Source organism: Oculina patagonica, chromosome 13 (genome assembly GCF_052425735.1).
Source record: "Oculina patagonica isolate OP01 chromosome 13, crgOcupat, whole genome shotgun sequence".
NCBI classification, from domain to species: Eukaryota; Metazoa; Cnidaria; class Anthozoa; order Scleractinia; family Oculinidae; genus Oculina; species Oculina patagonica.
In genome coordinates this window covers 21297432-21320151 of record NC_135770.1, presented here as the reverse complement: position 1 = coordinate 21320151, position 22720 = coordinate 21297432, and the positions used below count along the sequence as shown (strand labels likewise).

Below are 22720 nucleotides of genomic sequence, written 5' to 3'. Positions count from 1 at the left end.
CGCAATCAAATTCAGTATACGTGAACATGCACCATAATCCAATTGCATGTGCACACTGATATCGGGAACAAAGCGATTCGCCAGAAAAGTTTTCTTCTTAGCTACATTTCCACCGGCAATGTTATCAAATAATTGGTTCTTGATTTTAGCTGTGCACTATCGAGTTATGGTGCACTTGGGAAGATTGGAGAGCACTCTATCGCCTTGAGCAACTCTTACGCTTCTTTCGCGTTCTCCAAACTTCCCGAGTGCTCCATAACTCGATAAAGCACGCTAAGCATGGACCAATAATGTAAAGTGAACTTACAGTATAAAATGTCTTAAATACAAACGTTTCGGAATTTTTGGTCGCAAATATGACTTTCACATGTTTTGCAATATTCCATCAGCCCAGGATTAACGGATTCTCCCATCACGAGCGTGGATTCTCCACAAACATTTCCACATTGATTCACACTAACCATAGTATATGCAAAAAATTAAGGATACACTTGAACGTAACGACGATATAAACCACTATTATTGAATAAACAGTTCCACAAAAGTTCCTAGTTTATCTAAGTGAAGACTCCCGATACACATTGAAGCTTTCAATTTCAGGCCTCAGTCCCTTCCGTCATCTGCTGTCTTTAAAGATGGACTGGAATGTCTTCTTTTTCAGGCTGAATTTAACAAAATGGTTTTCCACATGATCCGAGTGGTGTCATATGACAAAATCCCAAAGTATGATTGGGTAAATCGCTGCGTAACCGCAGACAGCCTCGAAAAAAGTTGAACTCAGTTCAACTTTTTTGAAAACACTCGCGAACGCTACGTGCGTTTACGTGCGTGTAACGTACGTGAATACCAATATAAAAACATGGCATTAGAAATTGGACAACGTAAATTCGATGCACGTAATCGCGCGCGTAAAATTTCATTTTTACGTACGTTTACAATTTTTACGTACGTTAACATGCGTCAACAAAAACGCGACAGTGGAAATCCACCTTATGGCTTTACTTGTTTTTTTTCCAAACAATGAAAAAAATCTACTACGAAGTGGATAGTCATTAATAAAATTGTCATTCACTATGTACTCAAAACACTTCTTACCTACACTTTGGACACACACACACATAGCAGAACATATAAGTAATAATAAATCTATAAATGTGAAAAACCTTAAAAGGATCGCAGCCCGACTAGAAACGTTTTTGTTATTGTTGCTGTTTTTTGTTTCGTTTTTTTTTTTTCACTAAAGCAAATTCTATGAATTAACAGGTAAGAAATTGGTTAAAACCTGAGTAGTTCGTTGACCTAATTAAATTTATCCTCGCGAGAATTAAAGTTTCACCGCACTAGATTATCGTTTTATTTTAAAATGACAATCAAAAGAAATTGCTTTTAAATTTGTTATAGGTAAAATTATTTTTTAGATGCTTTAATGTTGGTCCACTTGCGAAATAGATCGTCAATTATCAGTACGCGCGCTTTCATTGGTTTTTTTTCTCCCAAAGGGCCTGGTTCAAAAAATCGCACTGTTTTGGAAATTCTTGATCTGAGACTGAAAGTCTCCTTTTGTCGAGCTTTTCCCATAAATGAATGTTCTATCTGCTTGGAAAATGAAAGGACGCAGGAACAAATGGGCTTGTAGTATCTAAAAAGCTAGGTTCTATTAAAAAAGGATATAAAATTGTCTGCTTTCTACTCGCCGAGTTGTTTCTGTACTTGTTAACTTAGCTTCTGCAAGAGAAAAAAATATGACAGTCAACACATTCCTGATCAAGAATTATATCCTAATTAACACGCAATAACTTATCATGTCTGTACGTCGACGAGGATCGTTTCGACTGCTGTTGGAATTTTGGTGGGGAAGTAGCTGCGTACTTTAAGTCGTCCGTTTGGTTGCAAGACGAGAGAACAATAGGATACACAACAAACCTTTAAAATCAATTGTAATTTTAAATGTAAGGGACATCCAACTTAGATTTTGATTTATGATAACAGATGTTCTTTCCTGATATGGCACACCTACACTGCAGTTTGAGTTCCTATACTACATACTTTAAAAGGCTAGACACATACGAATAATATACGCAAAGAAAACTGTGTTTTCTTCTCTTTATATATGCGAAACTGATATTTTACTTTCAAGCAATAAGGTACAGGTGTTCGCAAAATGTATAACAGAGAAATAAAAAGCTGCCCCAATACGAAATAAATTAAATGAACACCATGCGGACCAAATTTACAAGTACCTATTAAAACTTGAAACAAACTTAACACCCTTAAAAGTTTTTAAAATAGTGCTACTCACGATGTTCTTACTAATTTTCTCCAAATTCTATGGTGACGTCATCACCGATGAGTACAAACGGGGCCCAGAACTTTACGGCACCAAACCGCTCTGAATCTCTAAGGCATTTCATGGCCCGGTGAAGAGCTACACTGGCGCTACATCCACGAGCCAGATGATTGTAGAAACATTTCATAAACTCCATGGTGGCCTCGTCATCAATTGCCCAGAGAGACAGCAGAACAGAACGAGCACCAGCAGCCAGGAAAGCTCTCCCAATACCGACCACACCATCAGCCGTAACCTTCCCTTGAGCGCTGTGACAGCAACTAAGCACAACAAGCCTTGCACACAGCTTCATCCCTTGCACATCTGCCATTTTCAGGATGTAATCTTTTTCTTCAGGGATCTTGGATGCTTCCCTTCCCGGGTTAGGAGCCAAAGCAATTTCCCCATTTTCCATATTGCCATGTGCTGCAATGTGAACCAAGGCAACTGAACCAATTCGTCTCAGCACCTCTTCTTTTGTTGCTTCTTTCCCAGTGAGAGGTGGAATTTTCAGCATGTGTCCTATCGTCTCAACTTCCTCTCTGGCGCATGGCAAAGACGACAAGATGGGCTCACCCGTCTCGTTTGTAACTTCCTCCAACCATGGATCCCCCAAGAGCAGCGCCCCACTGTCACTGTGGAAGTCCTCAGGACAATCCGTGATCAGTTTTATGCTGGTAAGTGAGGGAAGAATTCGGATCCTGGTAGATTCACTGAGGTATTTGTCGGTCTCATCCACACACGCAGCAAAAGGGATCAAGCATAGTGGGCCATCCGGGACTATGACTATTTCATCGCCTTCAAGCAAGTCTGCAATGGGGCGAATAACACAATCATAGAAGAGGCGCAAGGAATGGTTTTTGCCGCGTGATGTCTTGACTGCTTCCTGGACAAATTCTTTAGCGGGCAATAATTTCTTTCGTAACTTTTCCAGTGAACGATTTTCACAGGTGACTCTAGCAGCAATTTGATTTTCTTTGAAAAGATCTTTCCTTACAGAATGCAAGAAGGTGACGGCATTTTCACCTGCCACTTCTTTCTGTCTATAATGAACATTACCTTCTTTGCAGAGTACCCATAAATTGATGTTGGTGCTTTCAAGTGCTACAAAAACTGTTTGTAATTAGGGTGAAATAAAGCGTTTCCGTTTCCGTTTTTACAACGGTTACTTAACGGAAACGTGAATTTCCGCAAAAGGAAATTTAAGTAACCGTTGCGGGAAACACGTGTATACGTCACGTTTCCGCAGTTGCGGCGTCGCTTAAACGCATCACTTAAACGCGTGTATCCGTTAAGTTTACGTTTTGCGTAATCTCGTGCAACAGACGCGTTTCCGCAGTTCGTAAGTATGGCGGACACGCAATAATCATGTTTCCGCAGCTCGTAAATTCGGCGGACACGCAATATTCCGCTAGGTTTCCGACATACGGAAAGTGAAAAATAATAAGAACCGTCAAGTTTCCGCAGCTCGTAAATCAGGAGTATATACATAATGACCCAGATGGTTTAGATCAAAATGCTATTGTCCTAATCTTGGAAGGCCGACAACTACGAAAACTTTATTATTTGTGAAATATTGCGTAAATTAAACGTGGCCGCCAAATAAAGCGAGCTGATTTCCACGTGTTCTTTTCTTTCGGATTGGAGAATTACAAGTATGTATACAAGTAACACTCATTTTAAGTGGTAATTCATTTTATTTCGTAAGTAAGAGAATGTCTAAGTAAATCTACGAACTACAGTATAATCCTTTCTTGAAACAAACGTGTTGCTTGCTGACTATTACATTTGAAAGCATTCAAACTAAGTATTGTTCTTTAAATGCAGCAATGCCTTGTGATTGAACTAAAATTTCCGTTGCTGTCCGTTAAATGTGATTCGTTTGAGGAAACTTAGTTGTCAATCCTCGTCTTTCCTCTCTCTTGCTTTCTTTGACGTTCGTGAATTATTCTTGTCCTGTGGTGATGGATTTGACTTCTTGACGATTATTTCAGGTCTAAAGACAAGATTAAATAGGATTATAAACAGAGATATTTTGCTTAACTCATACTACTTTTTCATTTGATGGGAGGATCTGTTTTGTAACATGGAAATACAGACATGGCTTTAAGGAGGCTAACAACGGTTTCCAGCACTTGTTAGCTCTTGAACTTTGATAGGTCAGTACAAAAAAACTTAAACAGTTGCTGCTACAGTAATGATATCAAACCAATGTCCAATCATCGCTGAACAAGTTACGGTAATTTTCTTTACATCACTGGTTACCATAACAACAGTATTACCAGTAAAAACACCCTTTATTTTCCCTTTAAGCGCTTATAACTCAAAAACGAGTCCAGTGACCCCCATTTTTATCACTGAATAATGATCAGCATATTTGGATACAACTTTTTGCAAAGTTAAAAAAATTCTCTGGAGCCGTTTCAGAGCCACCTTAATAATTTAAGGTGGCTCTGAAACGGCTCCAGAGAATTTTTTGTGTTGAAAAAAAAAACTGTGTTTTTAACAGGTTATACCATTGCTATGGTTACAGTGATGTCAAGAAAAAATCACAATTTATTTATCAATGATTGGGCATTACAGTGGAACCCCGATATAACGATATGCCAAGGGGGCAGTAAAATTATATCGTTATATTGAGGAATCGTTATATCGGGGTTCCTTCCCATACATTTTACTATTGCCGGGACATAACATATTCATCGTTAAATCGGGAATATCGTTATATCGAAGATCGTTATATTGGGGTACCACTGTAGTTTGATACAATTTTTGTAGCAGTAACCGATAAATGGGTTGTAGCACTGACCCATCAAATTATGAGAGCTGGAAAGTGCTGAAAGCTGTTGTGAGCCTCCCTAAATTTTTGCGCTGTCTAGGATATCATTTGACTCTGATAAATAGGTGCTTCGTTTATACATTCCAAGATATTGCTCATCTTAACACGCAAGGAACTGATCATTATTTTGGAGGGGTGTAGGATGGATATGATTGAGTAGGGATTTGATAGATTCACTGAAGACCTTGTAACAATCATAAATACCAAGCTTTCTGACTTACAACCACCCATACCATCCCCTGGAAATTATAAGTGCTGCAAAAGACCACATACCTTTTAACTACACATAAAAATGGCTGGAAGGAAGTTGAACATACAATGTAACTATGGTTGTTATTGAAGGTATATCGGTTTTTGAAACCAAAACACTGCTACAATGTAGGGGTGACTTGATGCAGCATATTATTGGAAGTGTTGTTTTACATGTACCATCTCAGTTGAAACTCTATACTTTAGGTACGAATACACAGAAACAGTAGTACCCCAGTAACTCGAACTGGGATAACTTGAACAACCCCGCTAACTCGAACTAACTTCCATTTCCCTTGGATTTGACCCCACTTTTCAGTCATTTTTACTCGGTTAACTCGAACTTGGATAACTCGAACCCCCCCCCCCCCCCTAACTCGAACTAAATTTTGTTTCCCTTAACAAAATTTGGGTCAAATTTACCCTGATAACTCGAATTCTGGTTCTTGCAACTCACCACAGTTGCCCATTGATTAGAGCAGCCAATTTTCCACTTTTATCATAACAATGTATGGTTGTGCAATTTGCACTGTACTGTATACTGAAGTGCTAAAAAATCAGTAAACTGTCAATTATTAACTTGAAAAAATAAATATTCAATCGACCCTGCTGCGACTGCAGTAGGGGATGGGCTGGTAGGGCTACAAAATGTAGCTGCATATGATATGAAAAATGTATGAATTTTACCACTCGAAAGTATAAATTTGTAATTAAACGTGTTTGTTTGACTTGAAGTTGACGAGATTTATAAGCCATACATGTACCACTTTAAAATGGTCTTTGCAGTCCATGAGCAAACATCCTTAAAAATTTTGAATGTTTAGAGACTCCTTGTAGACGATCTTTATCCTGATTATTATAAAGTCTTATGACTTTTACATGTAGGTACCTACCTTAACATTTTCCTTCCAGAAACTCCTCCAGTTTCTTATACTTGAGTAATTTCCTTGACTTCTTCATGCTCACTATACTCCAAAATGGCTCACAGCAATAAAGCATAATAAAGACAAAAAAAAGTGTCAGACAATTACATGTACAAAAAAATATGAAATGATTGTGCCATTTTTCCATTCGGAGATATTTACATGTATATTCATATACAATGTTACTTTTATATATGTACTATGGGTGGCCCTATTTGTACAATTGGGCATTGTTTGGATAATGCAAATTCAGTTTCCAGCTCAGTTGCAGATAGCACTGTACACATTGTACAGTACATGAAAGGCTGTCATAATTTGTGACTTTCCTATAAATTACATGTACAGTGTATGTGCATGTACATTGGAACAAGTAAACTTTTCACACACTCAAAAGTAAAGGCACATCCCACTGAAACCATGGGCGGCACACTTGAGTCAATGAATCATGTTCGCAAAAGTAAAAAATCTATCAAAAGCTGTTAATAATTCGAAAACTCAAAAACATATAGTTGTGGAAAACTATCATTGATCCTTTCCTGTGCTATGACAATTCTGCCTCCCATAAAATGTTGTAATAAAAATCTAATATCATTGAAACAAGTGATTTTTTCACCCACTCAGAAATGGGTAAAAGGCCTTCCCATTGAAACCATGGGCGGCACACTTGAGTCAATGAATCATGCTCGCGAAAGTCAAAAATCTATTAAAAGCTGTTAATAATTCGCAACTCAAAAACATATAGTTGTGGAAAACTATCATTGATCCTTTCTTGTGCTATGGCAATTCTGCCTCTCATAAAATGTTGTAATAAAAATCTAATATCATTAAAACAAGTGATTTTTTCACCCACTCAGAAATGGGTAAAAGGCCTTCCCACTGAAACCATGGGTGGCACACTTGAGTCAATGAATCATGCTCGCGAAAGTCAAAAATCTATTTAAAGCTGTAAATAATTCGCAACTCAAAAACATATAGTTGTGGAAAACTATCATTGATCCTTTCCTGTGCTATGACAATTCTGCCTCCCATAAAATGTCGTAATAAAAATCTAATATCATTGAAACAAGTGATTTTTTCACCCACTCAGAAATGGGTAAAAGGCCTTCCCACTGAAACCATGGGCGGCACACTTGAGTCAATGAATCATGCTCGCGAAAGTCAAAAATCTATTAAAAGCTGTTAATAATTCGCAACTCAAAAACATATACATGTAGTTGTGGAAAACTATCATTGATCCTTTCTTGTGCTATGGCAATTCTGCCTCTCATAAAATGTTGTAATAAAAATCTAATATCATTAAAACAAGTGATTTTTTCACCCACTCAGAAATGGGTAAAAGGCCTTCCCACTGAAACCATGGGCGGCACACTTGAGTCAATGAATCATGCTCGCGAAAGTTAAAAATCTATTAAAAGCTGTTAATAATTCGCAACTCAAAAACATACAGTTGTGGAAAACTATCATTGATCCTTTCCTGTGCTATGACAATTCTGCCTCCCATAAAATGTTGTAATAAAAATCTAATATCATTAAAACAAGTGATTTTTTCACCCACTCAGAAATGGGTAAAAGGCCTTCCCACTGAAATCATGAGCGGCACACTTGAGTCAATGAATCATGCTCGCGAAAGTAAAAAATCTATTAAAAGCTGTAAATAATTTGCAACTCAAAAACATATAGTTGTGGAAAACTATCATTGATCCTTTCTTGTGCTATGACAATTCTGCCTCTTATAAAATGTTGTATTAAAAATCTAATATCATTGAAACAAGTGACTTTTTCACCCACTCAGAAATGGGTAAAAGGCCTTCCCACTGAAACCATGGGCGGCACACTTGAGTCAATGAATCATGCTCGCGAAAATCAAAAATCTATTAAAAGCTGTAAATAATTCGCAACTCAAAAACATATAGTTGTGGAAAACTATCACTGATCCTTTCTTGTGCTATGGCAATTCTGCCTCTCATAAAATGTTGAATAAAAATTTAATATCATTAAAACAAGTGATTTTTTCACCCACTCAGAAATGGGTAAAAGGCCTTCCCACTGAAACCATGGGCGGCACACTTGAGTCAATGAATCATGCTCGCGAAAGTCAAGAATCTATTAAAAGCTGTAAATAATTCGCAACTCAAAAACATTTAGTTGTGGAAAACTATCATTGATCCTTTCCTGTGCTATGACAATTCTGCCTCCCATAAAATGTTGTAATAAAAATCTAATATCATTGAAACAAGTGATTTTTTCACCCACTCAGAAATGGGTAAAAGGCCTTCCCACTGAAACCATGGGTGGCACACTTGAGTCAATGAATCATGCTCGCGAAAGTAAAAAATCTATTAAAAGCTGTAAATAATTCGCAACTCAAAAACATATAGTTGTGGAAAACTATCATTGATCCTTTCCTGTGCTATGACAATTCTGCCTCCCATAAAATGTTGTAATAAAAATCTAATATCATTGAAACAAGTGATTTTTTCACCCACTCAGAAATGGGTAAAAGGCCTTCCCACTGAAACCATGGGTGGCACACTTGAGTCAATGAATCATGCTCACGAAAGTCAAAAATCTATTAAGTAATGATTCTCACAAGAAGTAGGCAAAAATCAACAGGCCGGATCCAAAAACAACCGTTTGGCATCACAGTGTTAATCCTTTAATTAAATAAAAATCCCTAACAGTGATTGGCTAATTACAATTGAAGCGCGAAATTTGAATTTCAATTCTTGAATTATTCACAACAATGGCATTTTCGATCGTTTGAACTATACGAATCGATTTTAAATGTTAAAAACTACAAACATGTCAAAGGACAAGGCCTTACAATATGGGGAAGACAACTTTTTCAATCAATGTTCGAACACAATAGCAATTAGAGTAATGCGACACTGCGCAAGTAGCCGCCTTCATTGTTCTTCGTAACTGATCTGTCAACAAGCGCGCGTGTTGTTGCGCGCACCATCAAACTGAAACTAGACTAAATATGTATCCACAAAAAGAAAAGACAGCAAAAGCCACAATTTGTTTGCCATCGCCTCACAAATGTTCTTGAAAAAATGTCAATAAAAGTTCTTAATAAAAGATTTCACGTTGAAATGAGTTCACGACGTCCATAGCATTGCATCCTTCCTCCATTTCAAGACGTAACTCGCCGCTTCCAATTGTGTAGAATGTCTTAGATAAAAAGAGTTCTTCTGCGCTGAACTCGAGCCCATGTGCTTCTATCGTCACAAGTTCAGGACAGGAGCACAAACACGCGATGGCGAGAATAGTGAATTGCGTATTCCCGGAGATCGCGATGTTCACCAGTTCTCCTATGTTTTCTTTGGCCTTGAAAATGGCGATTTGTTCCAGCGCTGGGCAGTTGGAAATATCCAGGTGCTGTAGCCCGGTCGCAGATTCCATCATTTGCTGGAAATGACGATTTGCAAGCTGTGTGGAAGCCATATTGAGGTTTGTGAGCGCTTCAAATGCTCTTATCGGAATTTCCCCACGTGTTATGTTGCGGACAGCAACACGAAGCGTTTGGAGGCATTCTTCACTTTAAATTACGTTTTACATTCCGAAAATTAAATAATATCTGTCTATTCAGCTTCTATTAGTTTTAAACTCAAAAAAGATACTGAAATTTTAGCGAAAAATGCTGATATCAAGGTGAGAACTTCACGCTGATGTCTCGATCCAATATGGCGGCCGATATGAAAAGACAATTCTTCTCGATTAGAGCCAGTTCCCCATATCCCATGGTAACGAAACTCGGTATATACAATGAAAATGATGCTGGGACCTAGTTTATCGCCAAAAATAGAACAAAATTTAATTTCAAAGCCATTTTTACGCCAATTTTGACTTTTCAGCCAATCAAAAGCCAAGAATTTAATTCAATTAATGGATTAGCTGTTGACAGCTTTGGATTTCGGATGCCTACGTCTTGTGCGAATCATTACTTAAAAGCTGTTAATAATTCGCAACTCAAAAACATATAGTTGTGGAAAACTATCATTGATCCTTTCTTGTGCTATGGCAATTCTGCCTCTCATAAAATGTTGTAATAAAAATCTAATATCATTAAAACAAGTGATTTTTTCACCCACTCAGAAATGGGTAAAAGGCCTTCCCACTGAAACCATGGGCGGCACACTTGAGTCAATGAATCATGTTCGCAAAAGTAAAAAATCTATCAAAAGCTGTTAATAATTCGAAAACTCAAAAACATATAGTTGTGGAAAACTATCATTGTTCTTTTCCTGTGCTATGACAATTCTGCCTCCCATAAAATGTTGTAATAAAAATCTAATATCATTAAAACAAGTGATTTTTTCACCCACTCAGAAATGGGTAAAAGGCCTTCCCACTGAAACCATGGGCGGCACACTTGAGTCAATGAATCATGCTCGCGAAAGTCAAAAATCTATTAAAAGCTGTAAATAATTTGCAACTCAAAAACATATAGTTGTGGAAAACTATCATTGATCCTTTCCTGTGCTATGGCAATTCTGCCTCTTATAAAATGTTGTATTAAAAATCTAATATCATTGAAACAAGTGATTTTTTCACCCACTCAGAAATGGGTAAAAGGCCTTCCCACTGAAACCATGGGCGGCACACTTGAGTCAATGAATCATGCTCGCGAAAGTTAAAAATCTATTAAAAGCTGTTAATAATTCGCAACTCAAAAACATATAGTTGTGGAAAATTATCATTGTTCCTTTCCTGTGCTATGACAATTCTGCTCTCATAAAATGTTGTGATAAAAATCTAATATCATACCACTGAAACCATGGGCGGCACACTTGAGTCAATGAATCGTGTTCGCGAAAGTCAAACAAGTGTCAAAAGCTGTTAATACTTGTAGTTCGCAACTCAACAACATATAGTTGTGGAAAACTACATGTATCATTGTTCCTTTCCTGTGCTGTGACAATTCTGCATCTTTCATTATAATTAATGCTGTAAAATGTTGTGTCCGCACATCCCACATAACCAGTAGGCAGCCAACTTGTGTTAGTGAATGTTGTTAGCAAAAATCAAACTTAGCTCACTTAGTTCTGATCTCAACAGCATATAATAGTGGAAAACTACCAAATGTTGTCCATTTGGTATGTTTATGACACATGTACAAAGTAAGCTTACAATGTAACAATTTACTGACTTCAAAACATTATGATAAAAACCTAATATCATTGAAACAATCATTAACCAGAAATGTAGCTCACGTGGCCATGAACTTTGGCCATAACATAAATTTAAAGTCTAATTTTAAAACACAAGCACAGAATTATGAAACTTAAGCTTAAATAGCTCATACACCAACAAGGCAACGCAAATGTAAAGCTTCTATGAAACCCAGGGATGAAACACGAGTCACCCGTGCAAATAGGTTTTTAAAAGCTTACCTTAATAAGAAACTTGGCCTTTACAGCAGTGTTGATCTGAAATCCGGTAGAAGACAACTCCATACAGCTACCTTGGAAACAAAGTGATCTTTACGTGAAGAAAACTGCCCTTTAGGCGACTGAAAATGTCGATTCTTCGTTAGGCGAACTTCGAAACCGACCGCAAAAACTCATCTAAATCAAAGAGAACGCCGGGAATGATCTTTGGTGCGCATGATCGGTTAGTAACCAGTCCCTGACTCGATTGTCACTCGGCCAGTTCAGTGAATCGACCTTTGTACCGAGGCCGTCGTACAACAACAACAAAAAGAAATAAATAAACCGAAGAAGTAAACCGAAATCAAAATATTTAAATCGGCAAATTATCGTCAAAGCGTTCAGCTATTGACTTATTTTTCCTCTGGAATGTTTTGAACTTTATTTGACGAAGTAGCAATCGTCCGTGTGAGGTCGTGTGACTGACACTCGTTTTGACACTGGGGTAAATTAAAAGCAGCTCTGGGCCTCTGAACTGCCCCTGATCCCTCTAAGCCGGCTGAGCGAGCTGGCCCTTATGAAAAGAGTATCAACAGGCTTCAGTAACGTTTCAGTCGAGTAAACGTCACGGAAACAGAATCAAAAGGTGTCCGCAAACGGAAACGTTGCGGAAATGTACAATCAGGCAGGAATATTGTGCTGTCGCGTATCCGTTGTATCCGTTCTGCGGAAATGCAACGGAAATGCACACGTTCAAGATTCCGTAGTGTTTCCGCGATACGGAAACGTCTTATTTCACCCTGTGGCATGTGTAGTTGTATCACTTAATAGGTCTGGGATCGTTAGTTCAAGTTTAATTGACCCAGGCACTCGCAATTCAGAATCATATTGTAATTTCATGAGATCCACCAAGGCTTGTGCTCGTCCTTGCTCAGCAACACACAAGGCCTCGTCAGTCTTTCCAAGCCTTAGAAGAGTTCTCCAAAGAGCGGTGTAGGCATGCTGATACAAATCACGAAAGGATATTTTCCACACGTCTTCGGACTGAAGAAGAGCTCTTAATTCATTGTACAGCCTAACACTGTATTGATAATAATGAAGAGCTTCATGCAAAGAATCCAGCAACTCAAAGCAACTTCCTAGATAATAGAATGCGTGTCCTTGTCCAGCCCTGTCCCCCACTTCTTTGGCTATAATCAAACATTGGTTTTGGTAGTCAATAGCTTTTTTAAAATCACGTAGACTTTGGTAAGCAATGCCAAGATTTCCATAAGCACGTCCTTCTCCAGCTCTTGCCCCCAGCTCTTTAGCAATGCTTATATCTTGGTTATAGCACTCAATGGCTTTTTTATAATCACCCAGACTGTGGTAAGCATTGCCAAGATTGCCATAAGTACTTCCTTCTCCATCTCTCTTCCCCAGTTCCTTGGCTATGCTTAGACCTTGGTTGTGGTACTCAATGGCTTGTTTAAAATCACCCAGACTATGGTAGGCAATGCCAAGATTGCAGTAAGCACGTCTTTCTCCATCTCTCTGCCCCAGTTCCTTGGAAATGCTTAGATCTTGGTTGTGGCACTCAATGGCCTGTTTAAAATCACCCAGACTCCCGAAAGCATTGCCAAGATTGCAGTAAGCACGTCCTTCTCCATCTCTCTGCCCCAGTTCCTTGGCAATGCTTAGATCTTGGTTGTGGTACTCAATGGCTTGCTTAAAATTACCCAGACTCTGGTACGCATTGCCAATATTGCCATAACCACGTCCCTCTTCAACTCTTTGCCCCAGTTCTTTGGCAATTCTAAGCTGTTGGTTAAAATGCTCAATGGCTTGTTTGGAATTACGCAGTCCATGGTAAACAATGCCAAGATTGCCAAAAGCACTTCCTTCTTCAGCCCTGTTTTGCAGTTCTTTTGCATTGATTAGATGTTGGTAATGGTATTTAATGGCTTGTTTAAAATCACCCAGACAGTCGTAAGCAATGCCAAGATTGCCATAAGCACCTCCTTCTCCAGCCCTGTCACCCAGTTCTTTGGCAATCTTCAAACGTTGGATGTGGTACTCAATGGCTTGTTTAAAATCACCCAGACTCTTGTAACCTATGCCAAGATTGCCATAAGCATGTGCTTCTCCATCTCTCTGCCCCAGTTCCTTGGCAATGCTTAGATCTTGGTTGTGGTACTCAATGGCTTGTTTAAAATTACCCAGACTCTGGTATGCATTGCCAAGATTACCATAACCACGTCCTTCTCCAGCCCTGTCTCGCAGTGATTTGGCAATTCTAAGCTGTAGGTTATGATACTCAATGGCTTGTTTGACATCACCCAGTCCCTGGTGCGCATTGCCAAGATTGCCATAAGCACCTCCTTCTCCAGCCCTGTCACCCAGTTCTTTGGCAATGCTAAGATGTTGGTTGTGGTATTTAATGGCTTGATTAAAATCACCGAGTCTCGCGTAACCATTGCCAAGAATGTTGTAAGCACCTCCCTCTTTAGCCCTGTCGCCCAGTCCTCTGGCAATGCTTAGACATTTTAGACCATCCTCGATCTCTTTTGTAGACATTTGTGTATACGCGTAATAATGAACAATTGGTTGCCCTCCGTCAAATACACACCTAAGAAGTGAAATATGAATAATTAATATTGTGCCATTTTACCATATTAGTGCAAAAGAACGCGAAAAATATCAAACAGTATTACACTGCAGAACAGGACAAAAATACGGACGTCAAGCGTTTCCATCGCAAACGGGGTGAAATGCTTATCGCGAGGATAGGATTAAAGTTTTGTGGTTGCAGTTGTTATCAATTACGCGCAACCTTCAGAGCAAATAGTCTAGACATAAGTTCTGGGTAACAACGGATGTCAATATTTAAAATCTTGTGCGCTTAACTCAAAGAACTCAGTTTTGCTAAGTTAACAAATGATGAGTTTAAGTCTTGTTTTCCTTAACGAGAATTGAAAACTAAGTACTGTACAATATATTTTTTGCGCGTAGCTATATATAGCAGTGGCTACGTGTATTTAATTCTTGGTGGCTGCTAAATAGAGGTAAAAACAATCGATGAATCCTCATTGGGACAGCCGAAAGGTGGCCGCGGCCGCTTATCGTGTAGAGGTGGCCGCTAAATAAGGGTTTTATTTACAGTATTACACTGGCAATTCTTTCGGGCCGCTTATAGAAGTTCGAATGTAGAACAGATATTCAAGGGCTATGGATAGGTGGAGAGGAGTTTAAAATCGCACAATACTCTAATGATCTCACGAAAACGTACAACATATCTTTCATCTGCTAGTTAAATTTGAAAATTGTTCTGGACAAAAAATCAACTACACCAAAACTAAAGCTCAGTATGTGGATTGGCTCCGGTCGAAATTATACAGCAGCACCTTTAAATTTGGAACTTAAATGGGTCAGTGCTGTAAAAGCACGTGCACTTAAAATTCTTTTTACAAATAATGATACTAAAAAATTAACAAGTGCAAAAGATTTTTTATGACAAGAGGCGGCTGTGGCGTTGCAGAAGTCTCTCGCTGTTTGGTAAGGTTTCTATGATTAAATCTTTTTTTTTTCATTTCAAAGATGATATATGTTTCCTCAGTTCTTCCAACTCCGTACGATTTCATAAAGCAGCTTAACCCTGTTATATTTTACATTCTATGAAAAAGGCTGATAAAATAGCGCGAGCAGCAACAATTAATGATATCAAATTTGGAGGGCTAAGGTTGATAGATCTAGAAACTTCAGTTAAATCGTTAAGATTACCCTCGCTTGGTAGGATTTTTTCTAAGGGCTCTTCACCATGGAAAGCCTAAAGTAATTACCTGCGAGAAGATTGCGGTGGAATTGTTTTTATTCAGATGCAATTATAATGTTAAAGATTTCAATATTTACTTCACTTTTTACAGTGAATTTCTCCGATGGTGTGCTACTCTTGAGAAATGTTTTTTTTTCCATCAAGCCCCTCATATCGGAAGTACAATTTGCAACAATAATTTAATTAACATAGGAAGTAAGAGCATATACTACGAGAATTATGTTAAAGCAGGTTTCATTTTTATCACCCAGATGCAATTTAATAAAGATAATGCCACATGATTAAAAAATGCGCATTTACGGAGAACTCGAATGCAGGAAATGGCATTTCTGAATGCTCGGATTTTTCAAATTTCCAAGTAGCGGGAAAATCCAAGACTAGCCAAGACGCCTTGCACGTTGTTTGAAAATCCGAGACCGACAATATTTTCCCTGGTGACTTTTGGATTCTTTTCAAGCGCTAAGCAATTTTGCAATTTCATATTAACCGGGATCACGGCTACTAGCTACACTCTTTTTTATAAGAATACAGCTTTTCCGACCCAGGCTGAATATTCTTATTTTTCTGCCGATTTTATGCTTAAAATATTCTTATGAACATTAGAAAATACCGTTTGACATTTCCATTTTAGCAAGTATTGGGTAATCAATTAAAGTGTTTTGTGTGTCCAGATCTGTATCGTGTTACATTGTGCACATGTACCATTGCTTTTCGTTGCAGCCTGGCCGTTTTTGCTTTAAACAAAGCATTCCTCACAGGGATAAAGTGACGGAAATGAAAATACCTGATTTTGTTTCAACTAAAAACTATATTCTTTTCAAAATCTCAGCCTCGAGTTTATTCTTAATATATTCTTGAAAATTCGCAAATTTCAGCCTCGATATTCTTATAAACTAGATTCTTATAAAATAAAAAGAGTGTATCATGATCAAATATGCACTTTCTGAAGGAAATGGCTGTAAGTTCAAAATACACATTCTTTTTTTTTTTAAAGACAATTTAACAAACCCCTCATTTTGTGTGAGAACATATATTTAGCAATTATAATTGTTTTCACTGGTCGTTCGAGATAACATCAAACTTAAGGACCCAGTTTCATTTAGGCTTTCTATTGGTTTGTTCAATAGATTGAAGTACACCTCAGGTGATTCATCTTCCTCAATCGACTTGTTTTGAAGGAGTGCGTTGTATGACAAGCTGTTCACCATTAGGAAAACACGCAAACGGAATGATGTAGTTTCAAGGTACCAAATTTTGGGTTTGTTAAGTCTTGCAATTTTAACCCTATTCAGACCGGGCTTTTTTGGACCTTCTCTGACCCGGGGGGAAACCTTCGGAAGCCCCCTATGTAACTTCCAGAATATTTAAGTAATCACAATGAAACTTATAGGATAGATAGTATGTCCGAACATTTTTCTTTTGGTATACATCACGTGGGATGATGGCGTCACATTACGTGACAATTACATCATGATGTCAAAACAGCCGCCATCTTGGCCGGATCCGCCATCTTGGATTTCAAAATTTTTCAAAAATGCCAGAAAACCACCCAAAATTACTGCAAAGTACCCAAAATCAATAAAATTGTGCTTAAAAACCGTAAAAGATAAAAGTTAATTGCATTAAAGTTAATTTTCATTAAAGGCAACACGAAAATTATAAATTTGGGAAAACATGTATATTAAAATGCCTGACACAACATCCTATCCTACCAAATTATTGCCAGATAAATTTCAGATAAACTCAAAAAGTTTGGCAGGGTTCGGTTGAATCTTGAAAAAATTATAAGCGTTCAAAGTCGGCGCAGGCTTTAAAAGCCCCCCCCCCCCCCCCCCCCACCTCGGCCCGGTCTGAATAGGGTTAAATTACTTGTGAATGAGCATTTATAACTATCAAATGTTAAAGAGGTTGGAGTTCGAAACCTAAGTAATAAATAACAAAATAATTTTCATGACTTGTCAGAGATGTCTAAAACGATTTAATTAATAGCTCAACAGTTCTACCGCGACTTGATTCGATATTGACGGGGGCCACTAGGTGCTCAATATTCCAAGGCCAATGTCAATTTTCGAAACTAACTCCCGCTTGCCTAAAACAAATTATTATCGGACTAAGAGGATAAGAATCGCTCGTTATTAGTTGAACGTAATGAAAATTGGGATTAAACCAATAGTGATACTTCAAAATATACATTCTCTTTTTTTAAAAAAACAAACAAACAAACCTCTCACACTGTGTGAACTGCTTTCACTACTGAGTCATTCGAGATACCATCAAACTTAAGCACCCAGTTTAGCTTTCTATTGGTTTGATCACTAGACTGAAAAACTCCTCGGGCGATTTGCCTTTCTGGCGATGTATGACAATACTTGGCCTTGGGCTCTACACCGTTCGGAAACACGCAAATGGAATAATGTAGTTTAAGGTATCAAATTTGGAGTTTGTTTCAAGTTTTGCAGTTTCAAATTATTTGAGCATTTATCAGCTATCAAATGTTCGCAGTTATGTTGGTTGATCTAAACTCGCTTTAAGGGAACGCTGAAGCATAAAATGTATTCATATTATATATATTTATTAAAATTCCTCTTGGTTTAGTTAAGCCTGGTTTTCACTAGCGACGCAAGCATAAGCGCAAGCACAAGCACAATCATAGCAGCTCTTATTTCATGGTGAAAACGGCTTCGACGCAAGCATAAGCACAAGCGCAAGCACAAGCACAAGGATCAAAATTTTTCCTTTTCTTGTGCTTGCGCTTGTGCTTGCGTTCGTGTGAAAACAAAACAGCGCATAAGCACAAGAAAATTGTTTACGTCTGGCCGTGTCTAGCCAATTAAAGCACTCGTTCCAGCATGTGAAAAAAGTCACAGAGGCCGCGGTTGATTTTGATAAACGTTTTCCGAGGTTGTTCGGAGGAGTGGAGACAAAAACACAAAAGACACAAGCGTGGGCTCGAGAGACGAAATAAATAAAGATTTATTTTTTTTAAAAAAACATCTATAACCCCAAATGTTTCGTTTTCCTCCGTTTTGTAGTCGCTTTCGCTTTCTTCATCACAAGAGTAGAAGAAACAACAACACTCGGCACCTGAGAGTTTCTGCCGCAATATTTGCCGACAGTACGAAGTTGAGAATGGAGCCTTCTAACTTGTAAACATCATATTCTAATGCTAATGTGCTTATGCTTATGTCGACGTTCGTTTTCACTTGGCATAAACTACTTATGTTTGCGTTTGTGCTTGCGCTTGTGCTTGCGTCGCTAGTGAAAACCAGGCTTTAGAGCTCAAAAGGTTGGGAACACTTGAAGTGACTCACGTAGCCCCCGCTTTAACGAAAGGCGAATCATTTTGGCTGCGTCGCTGGAATGAAAAATCTCTTTTGTTAGAAATCGGAACACACTTACTAAACTCTAATTCCTTTTACTCGTACCGCGAACCTTGGTCGAAAGAATACTGCGAGACTCCGAGACCTTGCGGCAAAAAGTTCGAGAGTCCGAGAAGGAAAAAAAAACATTGTATCTCATGCCAAAGGTTTCCGAGACTTCGAGATCGGATCAAAAGTTTCAGAGGCCTTCTTTACAATTTTTTTAGTGCCATTTGCCATCCAGGTTGAGCCCCCATGTCGTCGGACCTCTCCCCCCCCACCTCCCACCTCCAACAACGCACGAATTCGCCGCTCATAGAAGATTTTCGGCTAGCCTGAAGAAACTTCGGCAAAATTAGGCCAAAACATTTTCTTGTAAAAATAATTAATAAATAAACGCAAAAGATGTTTACATATGCATCCTCGATGACTAAACCATGTCACAAGCTGCCTGCTAAGATGCGGTCAAAATAAATTACTGGAAGAGAAAGAGAATCATAACCATCGTTCCGTTGTTTTAGAGGATGTAGAATCCCCGGAGAATCATACTGGGAAAACTTGAAGTTTCGGCGGCATTTGCCTACACGTACAAAAAATAGGTCACCAAGGGTGACATGAGTCTAATGCTGTATGGCATAGTGATACAGATTGCGCGGTTTTCATAAGCCGGTTAAAAAATGGTTAGAGGTTTGTGTTCGGGAGTTTAAAGTGCTTATAGCAAGCTAGGGGCATCGTGGATGATTATGGATGAAAACGAAACGGTCAAAATTGTTATATGCTTCACAAAATTGAAAGTATGAACAGGAGTTGATGTTACTTCTTCCGTATTGTCCGTATAAGCAGAAACGATTAAACATTTGGACAAGATTGCGTGACGATTTACAAAAAACATGCTCATTACAACAAGGGTTGAAGAACTTGACATCGTTTTCTTTCAGATTTTTCACCATTTTGATGATGACTCTTGAAACAGATTTTGCAATAAAAGCACTTGAAATAGTGACTGTTACTCCATTGTACTGTAAACACTGAGTGACAGATTTTCCGAAAAACGGTCGTAAATGCTCACGTCAATATAATGATGACCTTGTGAACGCTGGAAGGCAATTATTATCGAGCTACGATACACAGGAGCGAAGACTGTTTATCTTGATGTACAAATTTCGCGAATCATCACTTCCATATTACTGTAACCATTTTATGATTTTTCTAGCTGTAAGAGGAACTTGAGATCTCTGAGAGTCATAAAAGCATGAAATTCGATTTCAGTGTATGGCAAAGGCCGGGACAGTGTAATACTGCAAAGCGGCCAAACAAACGCATTTTGATTTAGTCACGTAACTTGATTTACATTTATCCATGTACATCTTTTATTTTTGAAGGTTTTTGTTTGCACTATGAAAGAAAAAATTGGTCAAAATTCGAATGTTTTAAATACAAAATACGAGGTAAAGTTTTCTGTTTTAACAAAATAAACATTTGGTCGCATTGTGTAAATAAACGCGAATCGCCGTCGAAATATTTTTTCTCAAAGACATCTTGCTTTTTACGCAAGACGAAAACACAAGTGCTTAAGTGATCTTAAAACGAAGTTTTATTTTCACAAAAAGCTTACAAATGCCTTAACTGGAAAATTATTTCGTCTTGTTCAAGTGTTGAATAATCGTGACTTGAAAAAGAACTTTTAATTATGCGTGGGAACACGTGTCGCTGATTGGCTGTTTTTAATTGAAATTAATCGTGCGTGTCCGTACGGAGTCCGTTCTTGCAGCTGGTCATTGTTTTCTACATTACAGCGAACGATTATCGATCCCGAACCATTCCCTTGGGATTGCTAACAGCCTTTTTCATATAACAAAGAGTCTAATGCGCATGCGCAAAGCGCACGCAAGCATTAGACTCAAAAACGACAGCGACATTTAAAGCCTTAATGGTCAGGCGACTTCGGTCCTTAGAAGTTTTCGACGTTGTGACACGGCCGGGTACCACCTTTTAGACTTCAGTAATGTAGAGTAGGTTACTTATAATACTGAAGTTTTTAAAGGCGATGAACTTTAAATTAGTCGTATTAATTGAGTCGAATAGCGTTTTGATATCAAGTCAGTGCACTTACTGATATTGTCCAATCTTCAATATAACCCCGACGATCGAGTCTTGTTGTGGCGCTAACTCGATCAGATGTTCTATATCCTGCAAGTGAGAAGTTCAAGATTTTAGACAATGATTTTTAAGCTAAACTAGACTCGAATGACTGCATGATGAAAGTTAGATCAGTATTCGAAATGAGAGAGAGAGAGAGAGATTTAACAGGAAGCCCTTATAAACTCCTTTTAGTAACCGATTCAATTCAATTCAAGGAGTGAATGATACAAACTTTATAGTATATAGTGGACAGAAGTTAACTTACCTTTGGCTAAAACGAAAGTAGCACACACGATGCCAACTGACAGCAGATTTAACGTACGTAATGTACGAGTTATGATACCAAAAGCGGAATGGTCGGTTAGCTCTGAGGACAGTAATTATTGTCACGAGATTTATTGCATTTGCATTTTGATGTCGTAATCGAAACAGGAAGTATTAACAATTAAAATTTCTTTGAATCCAATTTTCATGATTCTTTTTCATTAGTCCCTTCCAAGATTCCATTTCTATTATTCGATAGATGAGGTCCGGCAGTTATTGTTCTAAAACGGCCGTCTTCTGGAGTCCCCGGCTTTCTCTTCCGCAAAGGCCTATGGGAAATGGGTAGCCTCCCAGTGAGTGTAACACGAACTGAGTTTAAAAGCAAAGACCGATACAACGTAGAATGATTAAATTTGTTATGTGCTATATTTCGGCTGGCCAAACCAGCCTTCTTCAGGCACAATGGAGTGTAACACGATCGCCCCAAAGAACGACTGCGTGGGAGGCTAGGAAATGGGGAGAGGTTTAAAAAAAGCGCGCGAAGCCTAGAACGAAAGCGCGCGAGAGACACTGGGAAGAGAAGCCATTTCGCCTTTTCCGTCGTCCCCGCGCTGCCCCTATTTGTCATTTTTCGTGGTTTTCGCGATTTACCCGCCCTCCACTGAAGAAGTGTCTGCGGAGGAGAGAGCGAGTATCCAGTGTATCACATCGAACGTTCGGTTTTTGAACTCAGTCGAACTTAATCGTTCGATTAAATTCGACTAAGTTCGGTCACTGAACGAAATCTGACCGAACTTTATCGTATTCACAAAAATTCTGAATCGAACAAAATCGAACGTTCGGTTTTTCATCACGTGATGATAAATATGAAGTTATGTTTCCTATATTCCGTATTTAAACCATCTTCTGAACACTTCGTTGTCCATGGAAAAGAGTTTTCTTGTAATTGACGGCTGCAAGTATAAGGCTACATGTATCATCATCCCTGGAATCATCTTGATTTTGTCGTTTCCAAACGGTAAAATTGCACTTCCAGTGACACGTCCTGAACCGTAGCAAGGATTCCTCCCAATTCAAGCGCACAGCGCACGCCGGTTTTACTTGGCTTGTCGCTTCCCCAAGATTGTCTAGATTTAACTGACTTTTGGTCGCAAACTGTTAGAATAGATTGAAGTTTTACACGTTCACCAGGCTTGAATTTCTTTATTTTGAATTTTAGCTTAAGGTTCGATTCCCGAACTAAATCGGACGATAATATTCGATTCCGCTCGGTTTGGTTCAGAATTTGCACTCACAAAAACGTTTAATTTTGTGTTTGATTTCGTTCGATCACCAAACAAAATCGAATTTAATCGTTCGATTAAGTCGATTGAGTTCGATTAACTTCGATGAAAATTGCGTTCGATGTGATTCTCCGGGCGTGTCCCAGAGCTCA

The 22720-nt window shown here is 38.5% G+C and overlaps 1 protein-coding gene and 1 long non-coding RNA gene across 2 annotated transcripts; both read right to left on the bottom strand.

Annotated features, from left to right (window-relative positions):
- Positions 1 to 2005: 2005 nt before the first annotated feature.
- LOC144636694 (uncharacterized) lies at positions 2006 to 21322 on the bottom strand. The gene is made up of 5 exons (XM_078495880.1): positions 21287 to 21322; positions 20993 to 21069; positions 13621 to 14317; positions 12519 to 13509; positions 2006 to 3445 (listed from the first exon to the last, which is right to left on the bottom strand). Exons 3-5 carry the CDS (start codon positions 14263 to 14265, stop codon positions 2310 to 2312), a joined length of 2772 nt encoding a protein of 923 aa, XP_078352006.1. The 5' UTR covers positions 14266 to 14317; positions 20993 to 21069; positions 21287 to 21322; the 3' UTR covers positions 2006 to 2309.
- Positions 4004 to 7273, bottom strand: LOC144636695 (uncharacterized). Its single transcript, XR_013567592.1, has 2 exons — positions 6308 to 7273; positions 4004 to 4322 (listed from the first exon to the last, which is right to left on the bottom strand). It is a non-coding gene; the product is annotated as an uncharacterized LOC144636695 (long non-coding RNA).
- Positions 21323 to 22720: the final 1398 nt, after the last annotated feature.

Bases quoted from the DNA above. Each gene is read 5' to 3' on its own strand.
- LOC144636694 (XM_078495880.1), bottom strand. From the start codon at position 14,265: ATGTCTACAAAAGAGATCGAGGATGGTCTAAAATGTCTAAGCATTGCC. The intron at 13,510-13,620 runs GCAAAAGAACTG...TTTAACCAACAG, and splicing joins ATTACCAACATCTAATCAAT to CTTAGAATTGCCAAAGAACT. The intron at 3,446-12,518 runs ATGCCACAGGGT...CACCCTAATTAC, and splicing joins ATTAAGTGATACAACTACAC to AAACAGTTTTTGTAGCACTT.